General features: G+C 43.3%; 1 protein-coding gene across 1 annotated transcript in view; it reads left to right on the top strand.

Moving 5' to 3' along the window:
* The window catches only part of tspan9a (tetraspanin 9a), a 62,015-nt gene extending 56,179 nt beyond the window's left edge, over positions 1-5,836 (top strand). Inside the window, exons 6-7 of the mRNA XM_076081634.1 lie at positions 509-592; positions 5,765-5,836. Coding sequence (XP_075937749.1) covers positions 509-592; positions 5,765-5,836 — 156 coding nt within the window. The remainder of the gene's footprint in view (positions 1-508; positions 593-5,764) is intronic.
* The last annotated feature ends 7,436 nt before the right edge of the window (positions 5,837-13,272 follow it).

Genomic DNA, 13,272 nt, shown 5'->3' with positions numbered 1-13,272 from the left:
AATTGCCGAAACGAGAATAGGCAGACATTGAGCTGGCCCATTGGGAAAGCGCAGCACTCAAAGCTTGTGTGTAATCCTGCCCAGAGGAGACGGCCACACACTATATAGTTAGCTTTACATGCCGCTTCAGCACCCACACTCAAGACGGGGCACCACTTTGCAGCTGAAACCACCATTAAGTCCTTCACCCCACCTCCCCTGACAGTGAGTGACCCTTGAATGAACCCAGGTGGTAATATATTTAACAGTCTATATGGCCCATAAGTCTGCATATAAAAGTCACCACTCATGGGCAATTCACTTGTTTTAACACCTCACCTGGTAGTTCATTCACCCAAGGGTATATCCCGTATGCAAGAGATGCATTCTAGTGGAAAGGCGTGAACAGGATGGATGGGTTTGTTCTACTTGACCAAACAGGCAGCAACTGAAGTGACATGATTCCTCTGCAGCACTGAAAATGCACATTTCTTTAGTGGCATCTTTACAAGCTTGTGCTCCATCTTAGGGCTGCTTCGAGAAAGTGGAGGAATGGCTGGATGACAACAAGCACCTGCTGGGAACCATAGGCATGGTCATCTTGGTGGTGCAGGTAGGAGGCTTATTGATAAATGGCTCTTTCATTCTCCATTTCTTTGTGCTTCTCTCCCATTTGTTTTCTCCCCGTTTCTTCGTTTTTTGCTTTGTGTCTAGGTGCATTTGTTTGTGTCTGCCTGTCTGGCAACATGTTTTTAAAAAAAAAATGTGTGCATCCCATGGCCTCTGTGCCACCATCTTCTCCTGTGGAAGTTACGAGGACTGTGCTCAGTAGGCGTTCTGAGCACCCACACATCTTGAAATATTGAAGTCACTGTCTCCTGCACCCTGATCCTGTCTGGGAGAATCAAAGCCTTCCTGGATTTGAGCCAAACAGGCTGTAGTCACGTATAAGGAGCGATCAGCGGAGATACTGAATATGGAGGAGTAGGTATAGAGTCTCAGATTAAAAGCAAGGGTGATAGATATTCCTCCTACGATACCGTTTCTCCTTTTGTCCTAAAATCTGCTTTACATCTATCCCTCTTTGATCGGCGAGTGTCACTGACGTTGCAGTACATTTCCCACTTACTTGAAGGTTGTGTCCTAAAAGTGTCTGCAGACTGAAGAAAGCAAAATGTACTTTTTCCCCTCGCCTTTGCATAAATTTGACTGCTGGAGTTTTTTTGCAGTTTGCGGTTATTCACTCCAGGCAGCCAGCTAAGTACCAACTATACAGACGTTAGCTGTAGCTAGCTAGCAATGCACCGACCATGACAGCTGGTCGACTCATTTCAACATCCATCAGGAACTCACAGTTGTTTCTGTAATCTTCCTCCAGTTTCTCTCCTTCTTCCTGCAGTCTCTGTATACGTTTATGAAATAGAGTCATAAAGCCCAGTGTTGGGAACGTAGAGGAGCGTGTTTGGTTATCAGCATCTAAGAAATTAAATTCTTGACATCAATAGAAATATTAATGTCAGTAATAATTATTAATGATTATTAATAACAACGGGGCACCACCCTGCGAACAGGGACCAATAACCAAACAATAAAACTAAGTCTCATAATTAGCGTTCACTCATAATGTCAATAGTCTGAGTACTATTACACGTTCAGAGTGAAAGTGAAGGTTTAAGTTCGAGCACAGGCCACTACATCCAGTTATTATTACACACATATGCACAAGTAATCACAGACGACTGCTCTTTAAAATATAACAGAGTTTATTAAATCAAAATAATAAATGATCAAATCAAGTAATATCAAAATCAACAAACACTATCATACAATTATATGTCTAATACCTAAAGTCAAATGAATAAAGTGGGGTAAGGATATGTATATAGATATATGTACAGGTGTGAGTGTGTGTGTGTGGAAACAAAGGGGGGGGGGGCCTACTCAAACAGTGATGGTACGTAACCTAAAAAGGGGCGTGTGAGCCTACAAGCAAAGATGGCGGAGTCTATTGACCCGCGACAAGATAGCTGAGAGGTGGCTACGTGTAACCACGTGGGACGGCGCACAATGTGGGTTGAGACAATAGATTACGCGACCACGTGTCTGAGAGGTTCACCCAAAATCAGTGAATCTAACTATGTGTATGCGGGTTAGTAGGAAGAGAGAGAGCGAGAGAGGGAGAGAGGAGCTCTGAGCGCGGTGCTCCGAGCTGCAGTGAGAATGTGAGGAACAGCTGATCACTCGTAAACTCTGCGGTCGGATTCTGAACCGACCGGTCACGCTTGTACGGTGATAGTTGCGGTTCTAGATCTCACTCACAGAGCCGATTTAAAGAGGAGAGAATAAAACCAAAAACAAAATAAAAGAATCCCCAAAAACAAACAGATCTTTATCACTGCGGTGAGATGCGAGTATTGCTCTCTTATCACCCCGAAACTCGGTCGGCGAGACGAGGCTCCGCCACCGTGGTTTTGGTCTTTGAAATGATAAAATCACAACCTCCACATCCACTAGCAGCGACGGATCTAATGCAAACAGTTACGGCAGGAAATACACAATATAACGGGACTCCGTGGTCCGCGATGCTTGCGCAATAACACGTTATAACACGACAGTAACTTAACGTAACAAGACACAGGAATAACAACGACATAACGAATAGGCTAAATTAAGCTAATGCTAAGCTAAGCTAAGCTAGGCCCAGATACCAGTAACTCTTACTTGTAGAAGCTTCGTTCGGTAGGGTACGTTTCCCGTGGTGGGGATCACTCGGTCCTCGAGTAGCCGCTGGCTCTCGGTGGCGCGGCCTCGGGGCTGGCTGGCGCAGACTCGGCCTCCTCGCTGCAGAGAGGGGCTTTTTAACTTCGGCTGAGGGACGAGGTTTGGGTCGTCCTTCCCGGAAATCTTCGGCGAGGAACGATTGTTACCTTCTGCCGGCGGTGTGTACACAAAAAGGGTGGGAGAACGGGGCATAGAAGTTATCCGTTCTCGCACTACAGGATCCAAAACTCAAAATAAAACACAGTCTGTTCGACCAGCGAATGTTGCATGTGACCTGATAGGATTTGAGGAGGCCGCGGTTCCTCGTGGATCTTCTTGTCCCCTGGACGAGTCCGGGGTGAAGAGAGCCTTGTGGATCTCCTTACACCAGCGGTGTCTGGACGGAAGAGAAAGAATTCTAGCTGTGCTCAGGCTTATAAACCAGGTGGCACAACCAGTGGGGGGCCCTTTCTTGGCCAATGAGGGACCAGCATCAGGTTTCTGCTGTGCTGGGAGGTGTAGTCATTCATCTTGGAGTTTTCCATCAGACGTTGTATGACAGGAAGGAGCATGGGTGCTTCTAGACTAGGGCCAGATCCCAACACCAGGGATAAGCGTAATGTTTTCGCTCAAGTTGAAACATATTTAGGTCCTGGGTTTGGATCCAGAAACAGCCAGCTGGGGCCTGTTTGTCTATATGTGCCATCCCTGTGATAGACTGGTAACCTTTCAAGGGTAACGTTAACTGGGATGACCCCCTAACCTAACCCGAACATTTTTCACACAAAATTCCTGTTCCTGCGATGCGTCGCCCCTGCACTCTGCTTCTTACTTTTCAACATGCCCTCTTGCTTTATTTCCCCTGCCCTCGCTCTCCCGTTTGCTTATTCATGAACTCTTGTTCATTCAGAGCAAGGGTGGCCTCGCTATGAAATCCCCTAGTTGAGTTTTGTAAGATTCTTCACATTTCAATTGTCCTTGGGGAAAGATGGTGCTTGAGCCTTCTGTTAAAGTTCACAGCACCCACTGTGAGAAAGTCAGCATTACTGTATACAGCCGCTATGTATTCATGAAAGATCGCACTCTTCTGACATGGATTCATTCAAACTCACCGACCCTCTTGTCTCTGTCTGACACTATATGTTCCCTGTCTGTTCATCTGCAAACACACACACACACACACACAGGCTGCAGTCGAAAAGTCCTTTTTGCTGAGGTTCCTAACGGAGTGAAATGACCCAGAAGTATCTGAGTGGCCGCAATGATATAGGAGCTGTTCAAATTCTCTAAATGCTAAGGAAAGGTGCTTCAATGCTTCCTTTCTTAGCCCTTCAGCATAGGATACACTGGACCATCCTTTACCAAAGGAAAGAAGACAATCCCGCCCCACAATTCCTTGCGGCGGCAACATTTAAAGTGACGCACCATTCGGCCGTCCATGAAAACAAACGATATGCCTATTTTGCACAGGTTTAACATTTATTTTTATACAGTCATACACTAATGGGGTTCATGTTGATGAATATGAAAATACAGTGACAGCCATTTTATTTAATTGTATATTGTGTATATATATTATGTATTTATTTACTTCAAAATGTAACAAAGTCAAAAAAGTAGTCCTTCATTCACCATTCTGAGCTCCGCGGTTGTCTTTTCCTAAAGTCTTGTGAATTTTCCATCACATATTTCCTTTACCTCGTGACGTTTTCCATCGAGGTCAAGGAAAAGTGGAAGTAACTTTTGGATTTTTCAACCGTAGCCACAGTATGCACCAGCAGAGCGGTGACAAATATTGGCGCCATTTGGAGACTGATAAAAGTCTTTGTGCAGAATTAAACCCAACATCATCTACTCGGCTTCCATTCATTTTAATGATCTCTCTCCCCCTCCATACACACACACACACACACACACACACACACACACACATGCTCCACATACTGCGTCAGGTGGGATGTGAGAGAGTCAAAGAACAGACCTTGAGTTGTCAGATTAGCAGATTCAAAGGAAAGTTGGGGGATATGATGGAGGTGAGCATCATGAAAAGCTGATGCCCTACAAGTCTGCAATGTTACATAATTGGCAGGGGCACGGGGGAAGTGGCTTATGAATGATTTAGACCAGCAGCATATATGCCAGACTTGGGCAAAAGCCCTTATGTATAACTTCATCCACAATGGTTTCAGGAACCTCAGCCGTATTTATATATTCTTAAGCATGGAAGGATGACGGAGCTTTGAAGAGCCTGTAGGAGCGACTGTCGTGCTGTCTCACTCAGACTGAAAGAATCCGACAGCAAAAATAACGCTCTGAGACTGACAGAGCTGCACAGATGAGGCACTTGTAAATAACTGGGTTGGTTTTTCATTGGTTTGAACTCACTCTCAGCTGAATGTTTACCTCAAATGCCACTTCATGTTTTGATTGGCAGCGGCTTAAGGTAGCATTTTCTCTGAAGCAGCCCCACGAATTAGGCTTTGACTTAAACTAAAGGAAGAGAATCGGAAGCTTTCCCAGGCTAATCGCATCCCGTAGGAATCCCCAGTGGAGGCTGTTTGCAGGAAGTCCATGATGCCTTTTGACTAAAGACTGTGCACCATACAATACTTTGCAGTTTCCCTGCCATCCTGACTTTGCCAGATAATGGTTTTAGGATCAGCCTTGTGACTGTGTTTGAAGTAGAAGTATCAGGAGTAATGGAAACTTCAAAGAGATCGCTGGCTACTTTGATTCAGTGGCATCTCAATTTGCTTTATTGACTTAATGCTGAGTCACGCTTTACATTTTTTCCGTCACAAAGATTCCAGAGCTCCCATTTGAAGGCCGTCTGATAAAAAAAAAAAAGTGAAACCAACGAAAAAGTGCTTGCGCTTCACCACAGGATATACAGCGCATCAAAACTCATTGCAGCCTAAGGCATCAACATCAAAAAGACCACACAGAGACACACGTGCACACACAGACTGTATGTACGTATATATACACACACAAATTCACCACCTCCTTCTCCGCTCTTCCACAGCTCCTGGGCATGGCGTTCTCCATGACGCTGTTCCACCACATCCATAGAACAGGGAAGAAGTACGACGCTTAGCCTTGGAGGGAGGCTCCCAATGGAGAGGAGACTCTGATTTAAACAGCTTCCCCGCCTTCACTTTACAACCTTCTTTGCCCCCCCACCCCCACTTCCCAGACCTTCTGTACAGATCCCAGCTGTCTCCCCGCTCCATTCTGCTCTCTCCTCTCGCTCCATTCATTTTGCCAAAGAGTAACACAAGTGGAAGAGAAGGGACACCTATTTTCGGCAAGGAAGAGAATCCCATTGGTTGTCACTCCTCTTGAGTACATTTCTATTACATATTCTACTTTTTTTTTTCTTGCTTGGACTAACAATTTGCTGGAAAGGAAGCAAGGACAGACTTTAAGACAATGAAGACTTTACTAATGCCCACACACCCTTCTCTGAGGCAAAGAGAACACATACAACTGATAATACCCTTCAACATTTGTGGAGTTTCTTTTTCCCTCATGTTGATTGAAGTCGAGCCTCCTTTTCACTTGTAAATGGAAAAAGTTTCAAGATGGCATGGTAGTTTTCTACTTTACTGATTTACCTTTGTCGTTGAAATGTCAAACGTCTTCATTTTGGGGTTTTTTGTAAGTCGTCGACGCTCCTGTGACGTGTAAGTGTTGAACAGATCAGTGCAATGAGCTCTCAGATGGATTTGACGTGATGTTGCTGTGGAGCAACACGGACATGTGGGGATGCTGTTTAATGTAATACATGATTCATTTTTTTTTTTTCTTCTTTTGGCTATAGATGTTTTGGTAAAACGAGCGTGATGGAGGAATGTCATGTTGGTGTGAGAAATCATCGGAGGATTTATTTTGCACCAAATTCTGCAGTATTCTCTGAACAATAACTTGTCATGCGCAAATCTACTAGTGAACACAGACACACACACACACACTTTGTACTGCAACACATCAGCAGTATTCCCATTCCCTATGAGACAACACAAATGGTGTAAAATTGCTGTTTATTAGGGCTCCACCAGGACTGTCAAGTGAAGAGATCTGGGTGATTCAGTTCCCCCTTCGAGAATACAGACTCAAATGTGTGTGCGTGTGTGTGTGTGTGTGTGTGTGTGTGTGTGTGTGTGTGTGTGCGTGTGTGTGTGTGTGCGTGTGTGTGTGTGTGTGTGTGTGTGTGTGTGTGTGTGTGTGTGTGTGTGTGTGTGTGTGAGACTTTGTGGGTCGGTTTTATCACATTGTCCGAGCTGAAGGGGGGAAAAAACACGGTGTAAAGCAAGGGCACGAGAGGCGAAAGCAGAGCAGACATGTTGTCTCCCTGCTACATTCAATTGTGTTTGCGGAGGCGGCTAGAGACCTTCTCTTCTATATTCTTGAGATCTCATCAATTTGCTCTGCCCTTCTCACTCTTCCTCTCTCTGGCTGTCAACTCCTTCCTCTTTCCATGTTTCTTTTTTTTCGCCCCAATTTTCTTACCACATGTCAGAAAGCAATGAGCTCCATGCTCAATACGTACCCACAATAGCTGACATTCCTGCTCATCACACAGATACTCTGGTTTGCAACTTCAGAGATTTTACATAAGCTTCCTTTTCTTGCAGCCACGGTGGAGGGGGGGTGGTGAGTGTAGGAGGATCAAAGCTGAGACAGATAGGTATGGCAACAAAGCCTATAGGACATGTCTGTTTATGCCTGTTTACCACTGATTCGCTAAAGGAATATGTGCTTGCTGTCTTAAGACTGAAAATACTCTGTATCTGGTGTGGCCACCAGATACAGAGTATTGGTGGTGTAAAAAAACAGCTTATTGTTAAAGACTTACTTCAGTTCAGGCCGTCATTTGGTTGCGATTGGTCATCAGCTGTGACAGTAAACTCAAGTGCATTACAACATTTCAACAACGAGGCAAGAAACAAGCAGTCAGACGATCCAACAGGTTGTGAACAGGCCAATAGTTTAACCACATTAGCTACCATCTTATTCAGAAAACACAAAGGTAAACCGAAAAGTCCATCTGTAAACTCTGATGGACAGTTTGAATAATAATTTCACTGTTCACCTCAGTCACCTCATCTGACTGCTCATGTTCCTATAGGCTGATAATCAGATGAAATATTGGCCCTTTTCACAGAAAACATTTTGACTTGTCGCCGTAGGAAATAGCACGGGTCTAAGTAATGAAATTTATGATGGCTGAATTGCATTTAGCTGCTTTGATTTCAGGTTCCTGGTACTGCTTGTGCTCGCTCACTGGAACACTTAATACGAACAGACCCATCGTTAGTGGTGTGCTTTTCCTTCTATGAAAAGTCCAAATGTCTCCTGTGAGAAAGGCCTTTTGCCATGTTGCTTTACCATTTCAATAGTCATCATGACACTGTGTTCATATTAGCCGTTCTCCATTGGGGAGGGAGGGCTGACTTTCCTCTCTGATGTGACAATGTCATTTCCACATGAACGCGGTTGCGAGGAGCTGCTCCCGTCTTTCGCCACGGGTCGACAGATGCTGATACTAAAGCCCTGCACGGCCACACAGGTGTTTTCAATTACCTTGGCTGATTAGATCCATCCATTGTGGGAAATTGGAGGCCATTGTGTGGGGCATGAATTCCACACTCTGAATTCGGATACTGAAAGTGTGGGACTGTAAAAAAAACAGAAAGTGCACTGTGTAGTTTGGGGAGTGATTTCGGACACAGGCTGTTCTTCTCACTATGGCACAGGAAGATGTCCCCATTGCTCTCTTTGGCTCATTTGCTCCTCCCAACAACCAAAAAAACACTCGTCAATGAGCACAAGACTTTTTGTCAATTGTTAGAAAAAGTCTGAGATGTGGGCAGCAATCCAAGAGGCCAGCCTACATGCTTCTTTCCCCATCCGACTTCTTTTTAGAGGCCACATTTCCAGGTCTCTGCAAAGAACTTACAGTACCATTACCAATAAGAGTGATGGCCAAAACTACCACAGTAAGGCCCAAGTCGTAATATACTAGAATTATCAGGAGAGGACACGTGATCATTTCCTGTTGGAAACAGAGTACAGAAATCATTGGGACCAGAAATTTCTGTGCTCTAAATTGTATCCAAGGTAATTGTTGACAGGAGAGTTAGTTGCTTTGGATGAAGCCTTGGAACTCAGACACTGCGCATTGCCGCTACATGGGCTAACAAGTGACACGGCATGACCCACCAAGATTCACCCATTCTTCCAGTCTGTCAGCCTGTATGCCTCCGAGTATCACCTGAAGTAATTCTTAACAGGTTGTTGTTTTTATTGGTTTGATAATGACTTAATCTGAGAGACACGTTTTTAGGAAGAGGTCCGTGCTTCAGGAAGCAGCAGATCTGGGCTGTTATGTGCACCGACCCTGCTGGCTTTGATTCACTGCCTGTCCCCATATGCGCCGACTCTTCTTGTTGTGTCCACGGGGGGAACATGACAGCTGCTGATGTACAGCGCAGGCACGAGTGGTCACATCTCGTCTCCTTGGCTGCCTCCACAAACCCCTCCGCACGTCTCTTATTTACTGCCTGGCTCTGCAGCGCTACATATACAGTAGCTGGCAGCACTGCCACTGTGGAAATACAGCTGTGCTCTTAAGACAACTGGAACCAACTGTGAAGTATATCCCGAACACGGGCATGGTTATAGAACTAATAGCTGCCTCTACTTCTGTAAATCAGACTGCATTGCAGTGCTAACTGCAGGCAAGTTCAGAAAATAAACAAAAATGTTGTCGTGGTGCTTCATCTTGCACCGGGCGGAGAAGTGTTTAAGCTCGGATGTCACAGAAAATGTGGAATAAAGCAAATCCAGTGTCTGTCTCACAATCTAACGTCATGCTTCAGAAAGCCAGCTTGCAAACTCTTTGCCCCTGACTGATCTGACTCCGCTGACATTCTGACATTTCCTCCTCCATGTGAACCCCCCTTCAGCTCTGCCACTGTCACCTAGATTTCATGGTTTTGTCAGAGAAAATGTTCCTTCGTGTTTGTCGAATGCCGGGATTAACGCCGTTTTAACAAAAGCAGATTAATGAGGTTATTTTTGTACATTGGTTGTGGCTGTTTTAAATGTTTGTTTTTATACGATATACTGTTGTTTTTCTTGTTGTAGGCTGTTTTAAATGGCTTTGATTTTTTTCCATTCATGACAGAGGCTCATAGTCTCTCATTGTGAGAACATGAAACCACTAAGCATTTGTCTCTTGGAGGATTAGTCTTTGCGATGTTCCTCTACAAGTTGCAAAAACGCCTTTCTGTCTTAACACGGCTACAGGCAATTAAAGCAGGTAAGTCCGAATTGATAGAGAGGGAAAATTTGGCATCTAGCATTGGATGAAGCCCACAAAAGACATAATGCACGCTTGTCTCCGTGCTTTTCTGTAAGACCTAGTCAAATTAAATTAGGACATGCTGGCATAATCTGCAGTATGTCTTTTAAAACTGCCAGTGTAAGACTCGTTATGTATTTCTAGAGCATGATCTATTAGATGACACTGTACAACACAGAGCTCATGCCACTACAGTATACAGTATATCAGCCCTGTACGTTAGCCCCGGATGTAAATATGCTGATTTTACAACTGCTGTAACTTACTGTTATACTTTACCTCTTGTAATCACATTGACAGTTTCATTGCCATTGTGAATTGCCTAACAACCTATGATCTGTTGTGCTCATTTAAGGACAATACCCTCCAGCCATATGTTATTCATTCTCTCATGTTTGATAGGTTTTTCTGCCTCTGTGAAATGCCGGAGCAGTGTCAATTTGATGTAAATTTGTGTTTTTTGTCAGTATGGTTTTCATATTTTATTTACATCTTGTAGTAAGACACATTTTTCCGTATGATCTTTTTTTTATTGGAAGGAGTATAAAGTATTCCCTCTTATCCATGGAAGCACTCCCAGTATAAGCCACAGCGCTGGTAAAGGAAGAATGCACATGCAGTAATTGGGTTTTGTCTGCTGTGAAGAATTTTGAGACCTAGAAGCTATTTTTTATTTTTTTTTTGCCACCGCCGACATATTATTTCTGTAATATCCTCCTAATCCTTCTCCTGTGCTACAGCTGAATATCTGAGCGGTGGAAATGTATGCTCTGGAAAAATGGTGTATTTGATGTTGTGTTCTGCTGGGGGGCACTATCTGATACCTGCCAGCCTTGTCCTGTGGAGTTTTCTGCTACATGTGAAAGCACTCTAAATATCTATACAAGGTGGTGCACTAACTTCTCTTTATTCTCGAAATCAACTATTTTTTAAAAAAATAAAGGAAAGAGTGTCACAAAATCCCACGATACCGTACGCTCATTGCCTTTCATGTTTAATGACTCGATGCTCCTGATGTATTCCCTTTTTAAGTCACTGTCAATTATTCAGGCAGCATTTAAACAGTGTTTGATGCTGAATTTGTTTTGCTGGGGGTTGAAAGACAGGACTTGGCTTGAAGAGCAAAGTGAAGCGGTGCCACAGCAGATCCCATGGTGTGTTAAATGAAACCGAGTGGCATTGCCGCCCTAAAAGGACCTCTTTTTTTTTTAAAGAATGACAAAACCTGAGGCACTGTTGTCCTAAAGACACTGAGATGGGCTAATGGTAGTCAGCCAGTCGAGCAGAGTTTCTTCTTTTTTTTTTTTTTGTCAAGAACAAAAGGGAGATGATGAAAGTGGGAGCCCCTCGCCAATTTGTCTCTGGTTTCTACAGCATGGAGTGAGCAGCAGAGTATTTTTGTACGGAGCTCTATCCCTTTTTGAACCTAATTGTTATCAGGCCCGTGTGTGATAGTGGAGTTTATTGTGCCATTCCATCCTGGCTTTCTGTTTTACATCACTTTTCCTTCTATGCAAAAAATATGACCTATTTTAGCCTTTGTACAGATTATTTTGTATGAGTAACATGTACTGAAATAAAGTAAACAGAATCAACCATGTATACTCTTTTTCCCTAATTGTTATCACAGCATTTCACTTTTTTTCCCCCTCATCCTTAGCAGAACTCATTACATTAACCTAAATTGGGACGGCTTTCATTTTGATGAGTGTTTAGTTTGTCCCCACACCGCATCATTCATCTTGTTGATAACCTGCAGTGGACCTGATTTCTGCAGGTTGTTTCTGCTGCTATCTGTTCTCAATCAGTCTCGTTTTCCAGAATAAACTTGCTATCTTTTCAACTGCATAGCAGCAAGGCTTTTAACTTTGACATGACCCCACATACAAAAACAGCACGACTAATGCTGCTGTAGGCTTTCTGTAGCCTCACACTGTTTGTTCTTCTTTAAAACTTTGCAGTTTTACAATATTTGTATAAATGTAATAACGGTGGAAGTGAGATTATTTTGGAATTAAGGGGAAAAGCTGCGGGGAAGTATGTTTAATTGCTGAGAGTTTGATGAGAAAATTGATTTCACTCCCAGCTACAGCTATCAGTCGGTAAGGTTAGCTTAGTTTAATATAAAAACTGGAAACAGCTGATCTGGCTCTGTCCAAAGACAACAAAATCCACCTAACAACCGCTCTTATATTTTATTACATTTTGTGTAACGTTGTGGTTTTACAGGGGCAATGTGTGCCAGACTATTTCTTAGCTGGGTGCAGTTAGCATTAAACCACAACCTTTTTGAGCATTGACTTCCCACTGTTTCTTTTTATGCTAAGCTAAGCCAACCAGCTGCTGGCAGTATCTTAATAGTTAGTGTACAAACATGAGCATGTAAAAAGCAATTGTTTTTTTTAAAGGAATCCTTCAACATTTTCTTGCTGAGAGGTAAATGTAAAGATTGATACTACTCTTACGTTTTTACGGGAAATATGAAGTTAAAGTTAGCAGGCTAGGTTAGCTTAGCACAAAAACTGGAAATAGCAAGCCTGGTTCTGTCCAAAGATTTTTATTCTTTTTTAAATGTGCCTACTTGCACCTCTGAACATCATCAATTAACAGGTTGTGTTAAATTCGTACAAAAAATATGTTTGAATAGGGCCCGTCTGTGCTGTTATGTTACCCCTATAAAACCACATTAAGACGTTGTTTTACTCTTTGCTTTCCCCTCAAGATTCTGTCTTTATGCTGAGCTAAACCAACCAGGTTCAGGAGCTCCATATATCTTTAATGTACAGATGCGGTATCATTCCCATCTAACTCATTAAGACTGCATGAAGCTCTAGCAATGTACTGAGCTACCTGAGGGACCTCATGTCCTTCTGGCAATCCACAGGAGACATCTAATGTAATGATTAAAAATAAATCAGCTTGTGATTAAGTATTCACATACAGTATTCCTATTCCCAAGGACGGTTCTGACTTCATCTCTGAGTTTTGATCTAGTTAGAAAAGAGCCAGTAGTGTCTCCTTCATACATTCACATAAACTTTCTAGTTATTTCTGTTCTCTGTCCTCAGATGGTCTCTCGTCAGTCTGACAGATGATCCATTGTAGCCGGTCGATTATCAATTTCGTTTTTTACATCCAAATCTCATTACAGAACGGTGGCCTGA

This window comes from Anarhichas minor, unplaced genomic scaffold (genome assembly GCF_050575085.1).
Source record: "Anarhichas minor isolate MPS153535 unplaced genomic scaffold, ASM5057508v1 ptg000083l, whole genome shotgun sequence".
Taxonomy (NCBI): Eukaryota; Metazoa; Chordata; class Actinopteri; order Perciformes; family Anarhichadidae; genus Anarhichas; species Anarhichas minor.
This window is presented reverse-complemented; position numbering and strand designations above follow the sequence as displayed.